The sequence below is a fragment of the Cyprinodon tularosa genome, unplaced genomic scaffold (genome assembly GCF_016077235.1).
Source record: "Cyprinodon tularosa strain WSP-4 unplaced genomic scaffold, ASM1607723v1 ctg215, whole genome shotgun sequence".
Lineage (NCBI taxonomy): Eukaryota > Metazoa > Chordata > Actinopteri > Cyprinodontiformes > Cyprinodontidae > Cyprinodon > Cyprinodon tularosa.
The window spans coordinates 514891-532620 of NW_024038800.1; the positions used below are offsets into that span (position 1 = coordinate 514891).

The following is a 17730-nucleotide window of genomic DNA, read 5'->3' on the forward strand; positions in this document are numbered from 1 at the left end:
ATTTAAAAATTGAAATTTGCTCAAAAGCTGAAGAATATTATCTATTTTTGTTGTTGTTTTTATCAACATGTTCTGTCCTGTCAAATAAGGAGGCAGGTGAATGATTCTATTAATTCCATGTATTCGATGACCTACTTTACTGCAATGATCCAACTTCATTCAGGCTATTAGGATATTTGTCCAATTATCTATTTTGGGCTTTAAAATATTCTGATGTAATAAATTATAAACAAATCAATCTTACAATAATCCTGTTACATTAAACACAATTTTTGAACTAGGATTGGAGGTGGAGTGGGGGGAAAAAACATTTTCTTCTTTAAGATTTTGTTGCTTTTTTTTTAGCTAGTTTGTTCCAATCTAAAATTGTCAATCAATATACAGTGTCAGATAAAGTTAACAGAAGCAGAATCAACTTTATTAGCCAAGTTTGTGCACACAAAAAGGAGTTTGACTTTGACTCTATTGCTCAAATCAACATTGGTTCAAACAACAGTCAAAATAAATATGTAAAAACACAGAGAGGTCAGGGAGCTGGGCTGTGTGTACGGCTTTTTAAAATCATTTTGCTTTTAGCAGATTAGCTGAGCCTGGCAGGAGAATAGAATAGAATAGAATAGAATAGAATAGAATAGAATAGAATAGAATAGAATAGAATAGAATAGAATAGAATAGAATAGAATATTTATTGTATTTATTATAATATTATTATATTTACTGTCATTACACTGTCACAAATACAAACCAACAAAATGTAGTTTGCATCTATGCAGTCTAACATCTATTGTATTAACTGATAAAAATGCAATTGCTGAATTATATAACCCATTAAGGTTAAAAAGCTATCGAAACCAACCTCACCTTACTCAAACAGTTCCCCCTAAGCCTTCAACCTAGCAGTGCCACACAGAAACTGCAACCAGCTGGCACCATCGCTGTGGAGGTCTTTGTTTGACCCACTCTTCATTATATTACTTGTTATTATCTTGTCATGTCACAACTGACTTCAGTTCAGATTTACCGGGCCACTAAAAAAACATATGTGCATCATAGTCCTGAAGGCTAGAACTCATGATCTAGCCTAGGCCCATACACTGCGACCACTGTTTCACTACTACTCTTTTTACACCAGATGTTACCTTCCAATTGATCACACTTTGGCCTTTAGCTCCACCTTCTGTTTCCTTAAAGTCTTAAGGACCATCACAAGTGAAGCATAAATTTGACTTCTTTTGATCAGCATTTTTGTCTCATAGTTACCCTGTCTGGTTCTTGAGTCAGACAGACATGCACTGGTTTTAAAGCAAAACCAGTTGGACCACAAATCAGAAGGGACCAATATTCTGCTCTATATCGTTAAAAACATTTTAGGAACATTGAGGAAAACGCAGTTTCTTTCTTTCCTGTAAATTTGAATCTGGGCACCCCCAGGATCTGCATCTATGACTGGGCCAGAAAGCAGAAAATGTGACATAAGTAATAGAAATGACTAAACTTTAATAAAGGGAGGTTATCATAATTATCAAAACACGAAGACAGATTGTACTTTTGTTGTAGTATTTATGCTAAATATAGATTTAAACTTAATTTCTTGAAAATTAAACATTTCGGAAATTGTTAAATGGAATTATTTAAAAAGCAGCATTCTGGTAACTATCTACTCAGTTTACTTATACCTAGGGCCAGCTTTGCCTGAGCCGCTGCAATCGTGCGCATGTGTTGCCAAGTTTTGGTCAGCGCGTCCCTCGCTCGTCACCACCTTTGAATGAGCTCATCCTCGCGCTTTACGCGCGGTGATGCAGTTTCACCTTCAGCTTGGCTGCAGGCACTGACTGCGCGCACAGATGGAGATGGAAGATTTCAAAACTCCGGCGCGATTATTTCACAAGTCTTCTTTCAGCATCAGCAGTTTGCTGTGGAGAAAAGAAGAGATGATGGGTGACCAGGAGTCCCCTTCTTCTCCTTCCCTGCGTTCTGAGAAAACTAACCAAGAGGAGAACTTTGACAGAGACGAAAGCTGCGACCAATCCAAGCGGAGCTCCAAACCAGACATCAAAGCACCGAAACGAGAGGAAAATAAGAGGGAAACGAAGAAAACCGGAGAAGAAGAAAGCGTGAAGCCCGAGAAACCTCCGTTTAGTTACAACGCGCTCATCATGATGGCGATCCGCCAAAGTCCAGAGCGACGGCTCACCCTCAACGGCATCTACGAATTCATCATGAACAACTTTCCTTACTACCGACAGAACAGACAGGGCTGGCAAAACTCCATCAGACACAACTTGAGTCTGAACAAGTGTTTTGTTAAGGTGCCGCGACACTACGACGATCCCGGTAAGGGCAACTACTGGATGCTGGACCCCTGCAGCGACGACGTGTTTATCGGAGGAACGTCTGGGAAGCTCCGACGCAGAGCCGCCGCAAGTTCAAGAAGCAAACTTGGTTTGAGGAGAGGTGGAGGGGGTCGACTGATGCCCCCCAACACGGCCGCCAGCGTTACCTTAGCCGCAGCGAGCTCATTTTACTGGCCGGTTCCGCCGTTCCTGCCTCTCCAAGCACCGGTGCGCGCCCACATCAGCGCGGGGACCTACATGCGCGGCCAGCCGCGCCTTTCCAACCACGCTTCCCCGGTGGTTTCTCAGCGAGTCCGACTGAGCGCGTGCGCCCCTGACACGGAGCGCTTCGTGCGGACTCGCCAAGAGATGTCCTACATTGGGGTGAGCTGCGCGCAGCCCCGTCGCCATCAGATCGGCTCCGCTTGCACATCCTTCTCCGCCACTTCCATCCCCGCGTGCACCCTGCCGCTGTCAGACCCGTGTTCATTGAACATGATCTCCGGACAGGCCAGCTACTTTTACTCCCACCAAATCCCATGCGCAGCCGCATTTAGTCCGTGTCTAGAGGAGTGCGGCCCTTCCAAGACGGGACAGCTTTTATCCAAGAGTGGACACTCAGAACCTGGAGGATGCTCGACTGACTTTCCAAATTACTGCCCTCAAGTCGGTCCAAGTCCTCCTTTTGGAGTATGAAAAAACTTTTAAATATAAAGAACATGAATGTAGCATTTAGGAGGAAAATCTAACGAAATCAAACGTCTAAACTTGCATAGCCTGATAATGTTGTTATGGACCAATATCATACTTTTTATCTGTTATTGTATACGGGAGGATTAAAATTCACCTTAGAAATGTTTTTATGCCATGCAGATTGTTGTAAAAAGAGGCCAATTGCAGTTGCCCCATTCTCAAATGCTGATTTACGTTTTTTTTGTATCAAAAGTTCCAACAAATGCGCAAAAATCTATTTGATAAAACATAAATTAGACAAATGAAACGGCACAAATATAAAAACTGTCATATTTCCTATTAATTTATTGTCTCTTATTGTTTTTACACCTATTTGTTTGCTGTATATGGCCTATCTTTTTGTGCGCATGTTATTAAGGTGTCTATATGTCATAGCAAAACGACTATCAATGAGGAAATTTTTCACTTGTGATTCCATTTTGTTCCCTCATATATTTTAGGTCCAATTTTTTTTAAAGCAGCAGGTAAAATTAATAAATATAGATACATAACAAAAATTTATTGAATAAATCAGAAGTGCCAGCAGGATTGTTCATTAAAAAAATTACTGATTGTGTAAACATCAGGAAATCAGAATTGTTCATTTGCTAACCTTATTGGGTTTCTTCATTGTTGCGACTAAAAAGAAATATATTGCATTCCTCTATTTTAATTACTTTACATGTAATTAAACGATAAATAATGCATTTTAAATTGTGTTTTCTTTCCTCCTCATTAAAGCCTTATACTGTTGTTGATTGTTCTTATTTGGCTGCGATATTAAGCGTTTCTCTCAGGAGATTTGAGCGCGCAAAAGGAAAATGGATTAACTGAATTACACATTTAGAGTAAAATAAAATACATCAACTGGAGATTGTAAAAGGAATGCTTGTCTATGATGATGATGATTATGATGACTTCCTTTTTTTTTTTTTTTTAGATATTACTAAAACAGTGTAAAGACTTTATTTCTAATGGCGCATGTCTCCTTGATCAGTCCAGTGTTTTTATCCCTGCCTGTTAAACTTTCCCTCACCTTCCCTCCGCCGCCGCTCCTCCACAAATTAATACTAAAAAAACAAATAAGATCTATGGGGAAACAGATTAGAGCACCTCTCTCTGGACGACTGCCTCATCTTTAAACAAAAGCTCCTTTATGCTGAGAGACATCAGCCCGTCAGTCATAGTCGCTCTGTGGTTAAAGGCAGACGGGGCAGGATCAGGTAACTTCCTTGTTGCCAAGCATGCTGTCTATATAGAAAGATGCATATTTTCATTGGTGATATGAATAATCTTGGAGGCGGGAGATGAGGAGGATAGAATTGGAATAAAATAATTATTTATAGGCGTAATCAGCTGCAATGAGACTTTGACAAGTTTCCTGATAAATATCAATACAGAGGTAATAATTCTTTCCCATTTGATTGGGCAGAGCTCAGTACTGATGGTTGCGCTTACAGTGAGCTGAAAGTTGCGCGCGTAAATTCAGTAAAATGTTGCGCACTGAAAGTTGCTCCCTGAGCGACAGAAGGAGAATGTGTTGTTCTACTTGCAAAAGCAACTGTTTCCCAACACCTTTTTTTTAGGTACCATTTCCATGATGCAATCTCAGAAATCAATGTTTTATTCAGATTTTTGTGAAAGGAAGTACAAAGTTTTCAATATTTGGTGCAAATAGAACTTTAAATTGGATGCTGCAGGGATTTGGACGGTGGCAGGAAGCAGGAGTACCCAGGGAAAATCCACATTCCTTCATCCCCTGAAGAGGCCTTGGACAGGTTTCAAACCCATGACATGACTGCAACATGGTGCAGCCATGAAAATCTAATTTGCTCAAATTAAAATAAAATAAATGAATATATTCTAACTAGAATAAAGCAATAAAGTCATGCAATTCTTATTTGTAAAAAAAAAAAGTAAGCTGTTTAGTGGAGGAAAAGACTTTGCAACAATCCCTAACCCTAAACAAACATGTTGTGACAGTGAGTGTATATTTAACCAAATCTGTCCTTAACAAAGAAGGGTTGTATGATTAAATTTTTCTGACAGTAACCAGTTTTGAAATGAATCTTGTGTGTTTTCCTTGTTATTTCATAGTGATAAGCCTGGTGCATGCATCTTTGTCTTGCACATCTGATTTAATGCTTGTTGCTCTCTTAATTAGGCAGCTACAAAGTGCTTCCAGATTAGCTCTTGCTGTCCCATTAGCTGTAAGAAAACGCTGAGCTTCTTTTTTTTTTCTCCTCAGCCTCAGACTGAAGTCTCTTGGCTAAGGTGCGTTTCACAAAGGTATAGGACCGTGCACCGTGGAAATCAATCCGACACGCTCACCTCTCTCAGCAACACACAGGATGCCTTTATCTGGAGCAAGTGATTTCCTCAGGTAGATGTGTAACCTTTGGAACAAGGTGGGTGGGTTGTGCACCCATAGGCGTCTGTCTGTCTCTTGCCAGAAAGCCAATCTCTTAGTCTCATTGCAGAATTGTCGCATACATCCTCGTTTCTCTCACTCTCTCTAACAGACACGTTCACATTAACATTTTCCTGTTACCTTGTTAAGAAAAGCATAACAAAGACTTAACTGTTCGGTCTGTGGTATCAGCCCGGCTGCTTTCTCAGCCTCATTTATTTCCACCGGTTTGATTGCAAGCAGGAAACATTTGTTCATAACACCTTTATTCATATTAATTTCAACCAACTATAAAGGAAATGGAATTGGACAAGAAAGATGTTTTTCTGTCTTCTTAATCTGAAACATACATACCTGTTAAATTCAGAGCACAAAATCTGTAATAAAATCTCAAAATTCTAGATTACCTTGAAGATCTCCGCAGTTTCATTTGGCACATCACTCCTACTTATAGCATAATGATTTTATTGAAGAATATCCTCTTGAGAATCAACTAAAATAAAAAAAATAGAATGGTTATTAAAAAGAGAAAAGAGTTTTTTTATCACAAAAGATTAAAATTCATTTATCTTTCATCATCCATCTAAATATTATGATAAATAAAAATGTTCCTTATCTATTTCACTTTACACACCTCTCTTTTGGTTTTTCATTAATTACTGTAAGGATCGGCATCAAACTCTGATTTGTTTTTTCGGACATTTTATATTAAAAATCCTTTGTCACATTTAAACGCTCCCTGTAAAAATATCTCATGGTCTCAGAATACGATTCATATTTTATTGTAGTAGCATCTTAATACTAAAAGACAAAAAATACGACTTTTGATTCTGAGATTCTGACACATTTACAGTCTCTTGCAAAAGTATTCATACCCTTTAAACTTTGCTGTATGGAAATACACTTTTTTTGTCCATTAAACATTATATCTGGTAGAGAAAGAACACCTCTACCAAGGACTCACATATATTTGTTGTTTGAACATATTTCTTAAGTACTAATTTCATTCTGAATATATCTTTGATAGTTTAGTCAGATAAGGCCAAAGGGTTATCAGATTAGATGCTCCATGTGGGTGTGATGTGCCACAAATTAAAGATATGTTAGAAGCACCCTGCCTACTTTTAAATGTGACGGCGGATCTTTTTTCTCCTCCAGAGAGTTGGGGAATCTCTTGACATCCTTCACGCTTTAAAACATAAACTCAAGAAAATATCTAGTGGACTCTATCAGAAAGTTAAAAAAAGGTCAACAAATTATCTTTAAGCAGAGTTATGATTCAAAATTAAAATTGCTTTTTGGCTATTAAACTCAAAATACAGGGTAGACAATGCCAAAAAAGTAATTGAGACACTATTGCTGGAAAGGATAATAATAATGTTTATTATGATTAAGGCACATTTTTCTCTTCTTTCTTTTATTACCGTGAACAATCCCCACCATTCTCTGCTAGCTTTAGCATCTCAGCCACTAGAGCCATAGATCCAGTGTTGCCTATAAGGTGAATTAGAGTTCATCCTACTGTTCAATTATTTTGAGCGTGAAATCATAATATCAGTCATTTGTTACCAAATAATACATAAATCAGTCATTTGCAGTTGTTACCTGTTTTATTTCAGACCTCAGATCTAAATACAACAGAAAACCTGATGGTTGGAGAGAATATATGAAAGAAGGTTTGGACATAATTTGGAAGAACATAAGAAAAAATGTGAAGGATGAGAGATTATTATTATGTGTGTGTTGCAGGTTTATAAAATGGCAAGCAATGATTTGGGATTTTTAAATGTTAATTTCTGAACCCGTTTATTCCACATTGTTTAATGTTTTACACTGTGTAGTATAACCTTGTACTATAAGTTTATTGTAGTAATAATGCATTTATACACTACTCCATGTCTTTAAAATATATATATTTCTGGTCTTCAATATATAAACATTCAGGAATCTATATATCAAGTACGTCATATTTAATAAAATATGTATGTTATTGAAAATCTTAATTATTTCAGTGACTTTTGACAAATTGACACTAACAAAAAGCTTTTAAGATTTGAATACTCCATCAGACGAATAAAAAACATTAGAGATACTAGAATGTGGACTTATAATATACTGAAAGTTGTTTTCTAAACTTATTTGCAATCTAAAAATCAGAATTAATATTCTTATTTAGACAGAGGGATGGGTAGATACATTTCCACAGGTAGAATTTTTGTAATAATTTTTTTATATTAATTCTATTTATAGGCTCCTTTTTGACACTCAATGGCACTTTATATCATCAATATATAAAAACAGACAAAATAAGAAGATAAATAGGAATATAACATGTAATTTGAAATAATAATTGCAGTACTTATTGCAGTACCTTTAAGGGATTAAACTAGTTTAACAGATCAGTTTGGAATTTGAATCGAAAAAGTGAATGGATTGAAGATGAGTTTGTGATACAAAGATCATTGAGTTCCACAGCAGGAGTGACCTAATCCTTGGCTCTCCATGGCAACAAGACATGCAAAGCTACGACGTGAGTTCAAGTGGTAAGTCACCCATCCTGGTGACCGTTTGCTAGGGCATAGCTTGGAATCCTGAGGGTTCTGAGTTCGAGTCCCACTCCGACGAACTGCCACGCTGAGCAAAGACCTTTAACCCACACAATGCTCCCTGGGCCCTGCACAATGTCAACCCACTGCTCCCCAAGGGGATGGGTTAAATGCAGAGAGTTCATTTCGTTGGGGAGGAGGTCAGAAAGCTTTGGAGCAGTAAGATTGTGGCTTAGTTTTGGACTAGTTGTAATTTATGAAGGATTTTTGGAAGGACAAAAATAATTTTTTAATACATTTTGGAACAAAAAGAGTTCCAAAAATTCAAACAAGAAGTGAATAGATTGTGAAAAAGAACACAAGTGGAAGGAGAAGTGATAAAAGGATGGAGATAACTGAAGACACAAAGGAAGAAAAGGCCAGTCACACCTGAGTGGAAGGAGACATTTTTTTCTTTTTTTTTTTATTGTAAAGCCATTTAAGAAAAACTTTTAAGAACAGCTCTGAAGGGACAGAGCTGTTCTTCTAAGCTTCCTATTGTTGGTCTTCTGACCCTGTTGTCCTCACTCATTTACATTATCTGTTAAGCATAGGTCTCAAATACTTTTTGTGTTGGAAAATAAACAGATTTAGAAATGTGTTTTTTCTGTCCAAATGTGTTATTTTGTAATGATGTGATTTAAACTCATTCCTTTATAATACTCTAAAGACAGTATTATTTACGCTTACATCCTTTTCACTAATTAAATAGCTACAAATTTCCACTCAAAAAAGTGTTTTACTCTTTTTTGGTAAATTTTGGATGGCTGCTTTTTGCCTGAGTAAAGTTACATTAAAGTAGCGCTGCTTGAATACATTTTTGGCTACTCTACTCACCTCTGAAATCAGTGTTTTTGGGTATATTAGAAAGTCTGCAAGACAGCTACTATTAACATTTAATAAAAAGTTTATATAATAACAAAAAAAAAGATTATTTTTTATTATTTTAAATAAATGTGCATATTAATATTACTATATTAGCATATAAATGTGGCAGTGGAATAAACATCCACAAAATTGTTATCTAAAATGAAGGAATTCCTAAATGAAAAGGCTTTGTATTTTTGTCCAATTCACTGATTGTACCATATTTGAACTCTTGTGTTGAGGTGTGGTTGAAAGGTTGCTGAACACATTTAAAATCAGTAAGCTTTTTTTTAAAGAAGACAGCAGTAATAACTATAAGTGGAGGATACAGATCTCATGCAAATCCATTACAGTTAAACAGATTTAAACTTATTTCATTAATAGAGTATGTTTTAAATGTGTGTATATGACACGTAAAAAATCATATCAAACAATATTCAAAATATATTTTGAAAAAGAGAAAGTTAATACAACTTAAAAGTAACATGTATTTTTAACAAAGGTGATGATTATTTCAGAGTCTAAACGCTAACTTAGTGAACTAATCTATTATTGTTGTATGCATGTAGTAAATATTGTGGGTTATTCTTTACAGTCTTGGAATGTCCTCGAGTTAATTAAGTGATATATTTAAGTAATATTTTACCCTTTCTTTGTAAATATCGTTTTGTGGGAAATAACTTTTACTTCTTTCTGCTCCTTTTCATTCGCGGTTTTGGCTGTTACATCAATGCGTTGTGTTTTATTGAATTAAACTGAATACACTAAACAAAACATTATTTTCTTGCCACCAAAGAGCAACGTACGGTGAAAAAAATGAAAAGCGATTACAGGTGCTGGTCATAAAATTAGAATATCATGAAAAAGTAGATTGATTTCAGTAATTCCATTTAAAAAGTGAAACTTGTATATTATATTCATACATTACATACAAACTCATATATTTCAGATGTTTATTTTGTTTAATTTTGATGATTACAAATGACAACAAATGAAAATCTCAAATTCATCATATCAGAAAATTAGAATATTACTGAAGACCAATAAAAACAAAGGATTTATAGAAATGTTGGCCAACTGAAAAGTATGAACATGAAAAGTATGAGCATGTACAGCACTCAGTATTTAGTTGGGCCTCCTTTGGCCTGTATTACTGCAGCAATGCGGCGTGGCATGGAGTCGATCAGTCTGTGGCACTGCTCAGGTGTTATGATAGCCCAGGTTGCTCTAATAGTGGCTTTTAGCTCTTCTGAATTGTTGGGTCTGGTGTATTGCATCTTCTTCTTCACAATACCCCATAGATTTTCTATGGGGTTAAGGTCAGGAGAGTTTGCTGGCCAATTAAGAACAGGGATACCATGGTCCTTCAACCAGGTACTGGTAGCTTTGGCACTGTGTGCAGGTGCCAAGTCCTGTTGGAAAATGAAATCTGCATCTCCAAAAAGTTGGTCAGCTGCAGGAAGCATGAAGTGCTCTAAAACTTCCTGGTATGTGGCTGCGTTGACCCTGGACCTCAGAAAACACAATGGACCAACACCAGCAGATGACATGGCACCCCAAACCATCACTGACTGTGGAAACTTTACACTGGACTTCAAGCAACGTGGATGAAGTGCCTCTCTTCTTTTCCTCCAGACTCTGGGACCTTGATTTCCAAAGGAAATGCAAAATTTACTTTCATCAGAGAACATGACTTTGGACCACTCACCAGCAGTCCAGTCCTGTTTCTCTTTAGCCCAGGCAAGACGCTTCTGACGCTGTCTGTGGTTCAAGAGTGGCTTGACACAAGGAATGCGACAGCAGAAACCCATGTCTTTCATACGTCTGTGTGTGGTGGTTCTTGAAGCACTCACTCCAGCTGCAGTCCACTCTTTGTGAATCTCCCCCACATTTTTGAATGGGTTTTGTTTCACAATCCTCTCCAGGGTGCGGTTATCTCTCTTGCTTGTACACTTTTTTCGACCACATCTTTTCCTTCCCTTCGCCTCTCTATTAATGTGCTTGGACACTGAGCTCTGTGAACAGCCAGCCTCTTTAGCGATGACCTTTTGTGTCTTGCCCTCCTTGTGCAAGGTGTCGATGGTCGTCTTTTGGACAACTGTCAAGTCAGCAGTCTTCCCCATGATTGTGTAGCCTATAGAACTAGACTGAAAGACCATTTAAAGGCTTTTGCAGGTGGTTTGAGTTTATTAGCTGATTAGAGTGTGGCACCAGGGGCCATCAATTTTGAACCTTTTCACAATATTCTAATTTTCTGATATGATGAATTTGAGATTTTCATTTGTTGTCATTTGTAATCATCAAAATTAAACAAAATAAACATCTGAAATATATGAGTTTGTATGTAATGTATGAATATAATATACAAGTTTCACTTTTTAAATGGAATTACTGAAATCAATCTACTTTTTCATGATATTCTAATTTTATGACCAGCACCTGTATGTTTTTGACACGATCCGTAGTAACCCGGTAGTTATAAACAACTTCAAGCGCGTACGAATTAACCCGGAAGTGACTTTGAGCACGCGAGCCTGAGTGAATCGTTGCCGTTACGGAGGTTCTGGTGAAGAAAAGCTCTGTAAACATTAGGAAAACCGACTTTATAATACACCAGTCATGTAAGTAAAACGTGTGATAGATACATCCAGTATAGCGCTTTAGTTTTTCTCTTTCACGCTCTTTGCTACGAATTCTCACCTCTTACCTCTGATGCTAATAGCATTAGCTTAGCCTTTTCGGCAAAGAGGCTAGTTAGCTCCAGCTCATATGTAATCGTTGTATAACTCTGTGCAGTGATGCTGGTCTTAAAAGAGTCAGTTTTTATGCTGTTAAACTAACAAATATTTATCCAACGATGTACGTATGTGTACCTTAAACATTAAGAGAGATTGTCTTAAAAACAGCAACGGATGGCATTATCCATTGAAACAAAAGCTTATTTTCTCTATGTCCTGTTCTGCAGTAAAAGCAAGTTAATACCTTGAACAAATATATATAGATAGACAGATATATTTGGCAAATCTATCATTTCAGTATCTCTGTACACAATGTGTATATTATAACTAACAACCTTGCAATAACTGTTAGCTAAATGGATCTATTTTAGTACAAAGAATTCAGGCTGTTTTCCCCTGAATTAAATTCGGTGACTCTGGTTGTTGAATGAAGACAAATCATTTTAGGTAAAGTTGTCTTTTTATCATCTCATTAGGAAGCTTTTACAAGTTAGGTTTAAGTTGTTTTAATGTCAAAAGGACACAGCAATCAGAAGCTGCATTAGATTAAAAAAATGGAAATACTGGAATTACATTTTTTTTATTTAATTATTTAGATCTGAGGTTTATGTCTGATATGAGCTAGGGCTGGGCAATTAATCGCATTTGCAATATAATTGCAACTTAAGAAAAACCAATTTACAAATCCGAGGCACTCAATTTTGGTCATATTACATTTATTTAAACTTATTTAAGTAGCTAAATTTCTTATTCCAGCCCTTTAGGTGGCAGTAATATGGTTAAAGTAGGTTTGCAACCACAGATAGAAGAGAGAAAGATGCAGCTAGCTCACAGATTCATCCCTGCAAGTAGAATTTAGCACTTTTTTACACAAAGGTTGCAGTAAAGTCCAGCAAAAATGGGCTTTGGAATGAATAATAATGAAAACCCTAAACCCTTTATTGAAACATTTATTTGATTGTGGTTAGTCCAAGGGCAAATCAAATAACATTGGAATATTGTTTTATAATAATTACAATTTTCCTGTTTGGCAAAATAGTTCAGCCCTAATATTAACACAGCTTATTGGTGTATTTATTACGAGTTATATTTTAATCACAATGTTCAGTTTTATTTTACTGACATATATTTTCACAAGAATTCATTCGTCTTCAAATTAAACACAGTTTTGCTGGATAAAAGGTCTTTAAAGGTAATTTTTAACATATATGTATCTATATAGATATATATATATGTAGAGAGAGAGAGAGAGAGAGAAAGATATGTTGTTTTATTATTAAATTTCAGAAGTAGAGTGAAACACTTTTTTTTGAGATTGTTTGAGATTGCTATATTTGTTGAGAGCCAGTCAAACTTTGTATATATATTTTTTTATGACAGCTGTGGACATGCTGATAAAAACACAACTACTTGAAGTTTGTTCCATTTGTCCCCAGAGATGAACATTTCCAATTTCAAATTATATCTAGAATGCCCCTTAAAGCCAGAAAATAAATCAGAAATTTGGTGCAACAGCACCGAACCAAGACAAATGTTCCCCTCATCAACGGGAGTGAAATGTTCCTACTTTAACTGTTAATAGCATTTCTTTATAATGCATTTAGCTTCAGTTACTTGTAATTATTCATAAGATGATATTTTTCAGTGCTGTTTGTGCAGCACTTAACAGTGTTTTTATCATTGTTGTTGTCGTTACAGCTGTGGAGAATACAAGGCTCCACTAGCAGGAAATCTAAAGGCTTCACAGTGTTTAGCAACTTATTCCGTATCAAATAGTACCTGATAGGACTGTTTGAAATAATAGTTTTCTTTTATATTTCAACTGTATGGAAGGCTTAGAATTTCAACATATTACACATCTATTCATCTTGTTGTCAAGTCTCACTTCAATGGATACCAAAGCTAACACAAATGTTAAAAGTTAAAGAGAGATGGAGGCATGGAATGACAGATGAAAAAATTGTGTGGAGTCAGTAGGAGAAGTTTGAAGAGTGTAGATTTATCCTTTTTATTCCCTTTTTTTGTTGTTTTTCTTTTCCTAATATTTTCAGTGAGTACTCAATAGTGGTCAGTTCAGATTACTGTAAAAATTGCTATCTTATACAGAGTACATGGAATGATATCAAAGTATTTTAGGTTATAAAATCATAAGGGTTCATTTTTTTATTTTATTTTCAGTTTTATACATTTCTGTCATATCAACGTTAAAGCAATTCTTCAGAGTTAGTCGGTAATAACAGCTACTGTGTGCTGTCTTTTCCAGGAGTCTGTTGACGAAACCCAAATCGGAGATGACCCCCGAGGAGCTCCAGAAACGTGAGGAGGAAGAGTTTAACACTGGGCCGCTGTCGGTGCTCACCCAATCGGTGAAGAACAACACTCAGGTCCTCATCAACTGTCGAAACAACAAGAAGCTGCTTGGAAGAGTCAAAGCATTTGACAGGTACTCGCTGAGTCAAAAAACAGGCTTTAGGGTATAAACTGTGTCTGCTTAAAAAAAGTGTTTTGAGGATTGTGCAAGATCTGCAAACCTTTAGGGATAAAGGTGAAAAATCTGATGAAGATCAAATCATTTAAAAAAAAAAAAAATCTCCAGTATCTCAATATAAGTTTGTCTATAATTACAGCATTTGTCACTGATATTTATATAGTTTTATGTTGTTGTTTTTTTGTAAGCATACATTTCTAAAATGTCTTATGTTGGAGTTTTTGTTTTGTTTTTTTAAAAAGGGCAAAATATTTATCAGAAGTTTGTGTGGGCTTTCCTGTAAGGTAGAGAGGGTGGCTGAGATGCTCTGGGTCCTTGTGACTTGCCATCTATCGCCTGGAGTTACGTGTCAGCTAGATGTCGCATTTTAAAACTGTCCCATCTGAATACTCGTTCCTGGAAAGAAGTACTTCCCACCTAGAGGCACTGTTGTCAAAAATTTGGTGTGCTCTTCTCTGTCTGCCTCCATTCAACACAGACGTCCATGGACACATGTAGGAGCGAGAATGTGGGAGCCTTATCACAGGTTTAAATACTTATTAGTGTATTAGTCCAGCTTGTCTGCAGCTGGCTGATTTATCTAATGCTGCAAGGTGTTGTTAAGAAACAGTTTCCTTTGTACCAGTAGTTTGATTTCTACATTGTATTTCTATGATTTCATGGCTGATGGTGTTTCTAATCAACCAAATTAGTTTTTCTTGTAAGCAAAGAGATCATGTTTGAGCTGTCTTATGATCAGTAATGTATTGCAACAGGTGGGGGAGGGGTACTAATGAAGAAGTCCGTTTGACTTTCTCTGTCCTCTTAGCAGACAGTTTTACTGTAGCAAGTCATGATGCAACAGTTGGTCATGTTAAATCCAGAACTTTCTGCAAACCTTCATGTACTTGGTCAACCCTTAAACTCACTCACAATTGTGTAAATTTGAGTGTGCATTGATCTGTTTTAATTCCTTGTTAATATTCCAGAGGATATTATTTTAATAATCTGTGTCTGTACCATCCTTCTAGGCACTGCAACATGGTCCTGGAGAATGTGAAAGAGATGTGGACAGAGGTTCCAAAAAGCGGGAAGGGAAAGAAGAAGTCAAAGCCCGTCAACAAGGACCGCTACATTTCTAAAATGTTCCTCAGAGGGGACTCTGTGATCGTCGTCCTCAGAAATCCTCTTATCACAGGAAAATGAACTTTTCAAAGGGTTTCTTCCAGCTGGATCACTGATAGTGTTTCTAAAAGATTTGAAGACAGGGGTCTGTTTTATTTTCATGTTTTGTTTTAATTTAGACGTTGGATTATTGTTGACATTGTTGAGATAGAAACACTGTCAAAATGTTTCCATGTTTAAGAGGTAAAGCATAGCAGATGCTGTCTTTTTTTGGGGGGGAATTTTGTCTTTTTCATTTTGATAATAAAAAAAACTTACATAAATGCTTAAGTTGTGTCGATTTTTATCATCTCCATGTTCCTCTTCATCCCTCTGGGTACTTTGAACTTGAATCTCACCTTGCTCTTTCTGACAAAGTATCACATGTAGATGTTAAAACAATAGAGGGGTGTATTTTTTATTTTTTTTTTACCACTTCAGGATCCTAAGCAGCCTCCCCCCTCTCTTTTTTTTTTTCTTTTTCTCTCTCCACTCTCCCCTGGCACTTCTTGGGTGTCGGGCTTGATTTCAGCCAGCACCGCTCAACATGCGACAAACTGCCGTTTAAAGGCCCGCTGCATTATTGATGAGACCAGATGTGCTGACTGTCACTTCACACCCTCATCTCTCCATTTCAGGCTGTTCCTCTGCTGCCAGGCCCCTTCTGACCACTTTGTTAATTGGCCTAATAGCTGAACAGCTAGTGTCGCTTTACTCCTCTGGCAGTTGGCGTCTAACCTCCACGCACCACTGCTCTCCGATTCAGTGGTTGAGTGTAAATAAATAAAGCACTCCTGTATTTTAAACCTTTCAAGCATTGATTGCTGAACTGGTGTTCATGTTGCCCCTTTATTTTATTTGAATCTACAGGCCTAATTTGAGAATCCACAAACTTGAAGGTCCGGCTTTTTTTTTGTTGAATGTCTGTCAATCAGAATTTTGCAGATCTGTTTAAATCCTACACCACTGGGGCTCCCATGAGGTCAGCCCCTGTAGAATGTTTATGTATGAGCAACAAATCCTAGCTGATTTACAGCATCCAAGGGAGGACTGCATCAGTAGAGCCAGTCTGAGTGCTCGCTTTAAATGCACTCAACACATTTGACTGAATGTCGGGAGTTACGCTCACGGCAAAGTCTTTGGCATTTTTGGAGATCATGTAGCAAGATCCTGGTAGCGGAAAAGTTGTTGCATATGCAGCCCAAGGAACGTTTGTTAAAGGAAACTGCAAATATAAAGCTTAATCTTTTTTCTTTTTTTTTTGCATCACTGAGGAAACCACAAAATTGTCTTTATTAAAGACGGAAAAAGAAAAAAAAATTCAGACTCTTGATAACTAATGTGGCTTTAATTGGTTTAGTTACTTTTATAAAACCAAGATGGGACAAAATAAATTAACTTCATGGAAAAACAGCTCAGCTCTTTAGATTCATTACTTAATGCTTGGTAGTCTGAGGAGAAAAAAAAACAGTCACTTTAATTTAAAATATACCTCATTTATATTAAGTGAGCCAAACGGAGAGGTTTAAGTCTGTTTACTTCACAGATATTATGTTTGAATCTCAAAAAATCCAGTACCAGAATACTGATTTTAAATCAAACCAATTTAGTTTCAAGGTTTTATCCTGGATCATATCCACTGAAGATGTGTTCAGTATGCATGATCAGGTAGCAGGTCCAGCTGGGTAACCCATACATCTCCTGAGAGATTCTCCACCTCTTGTATGATTCCTTCACCAGATTCTGGATTTGCCCCGAGGTTCTCCTCTGACGGGAACCAAACCATCTTAAATGGATCTGCAATGAGGAGGAACAGGAGCTTCTAGTTTTGGCTAATTTCAGACAATTGAATCTAGGAGTGAAGAGTTTCAAAACTTAGTGATAGATTAAGACCTTTCCTTTTGGGCTCAGCTTTCTTCTTCATGATGGACCTGATCCGTAGAAGAGCTCCAATTTACTCCAACAGTGGTGTTCAGGTTCTAGTTCCTACTTATTCAGATGGCTGCAGGTTACCATCTGATATACACAGATTCATGGGTAGACATAGATTAACAAAATGCTAACATTTAATATGCTAGGTCAAAAAAGTATTTTTATATTTTGTCAGGTTGTCTGTCATACATAATACATTTGATATTTAAAGGTATAGTGGAGGATGCTATTTTTCTGGGGGGATCATCTAATTAAGTGGTTCTCCTAATTGTCATTCCCGTGATATGTTTACGTAAGGCCAGCCTACATGCTCGTCCCCAGTTTCATTGTAGTGAGTCTGACATGGTGGAAAAGTTGCAAATCTTCTTTTAGAAAGTAAGCTTGTATGAGCGATGCAAACAGCAACTTTTAAACAGCGTGCACAGGCATAAATGGGCTCATGCATGCTCTCACAAGTGTTTAATAGGCGTTCCCTCTTAGGAGCAGGTACAGAGTTGTGCAT

The 17730-nt window shown here is 36.9% G+C and overlaps 2 protein-coding genes across 2 annotated transcripts; both read left to right on the plus strand.

Moving 5' to 3' along the window:
* The first annotated feature begins 1740 nt into the window (after positions 1-1740).
* Positions 1741-3826, plus strand: foxg1c (forkhead box G1c). Its single transcript, XM_038285849.1, has one exon. It carries the CDS (start codon positions 1845-1847, stop codon positions 3027-3029), a length of 1185 nt encoding a protein of 394 aa, XP_038141777.1. The 5' UTR covers positions 1741-1844; the 3' UTR covers positions 3030-3826.
* A 7569-nt stretch (positions 3827-11395) lies between these two features.
* snrpd2 (small nuclear ribonucleoprotein D2 polypeptide) lies at positions 11396-15587 on the plus strand. The gene is made up of 3 exons (XM_038285799.1): positions 11396-11548; positions 13929-14108; positions 15164-15587. Coding segments are annotated over exons 1-3 (357 nt in total). The 5' UTR covers positions 11396-11546; the 3' UTR covers positions 15339-15587.
* Positions 15588-17730: the final 2143 nt, after the last annotated feature.

Excerpts from the sequence above, each read along its gene's own strand:
- foxg1c (XM_038285849.1), top strand. The coding sequence starts at position 1,845 with ATGGAGATGGAAGATTTCAAAACTCCGGCGCGATTATTTCACAAGTCT.
- snrpd2 (XM_038285799.1), top strand. Across the intron at positions 14,109-15,163 it reads AGAGTCAAAGCATTTGACAG|GCACTGCAACATGGTCCTGG; the intron begins GTACTCGCTGAG and ends CCATCCTTCTAG.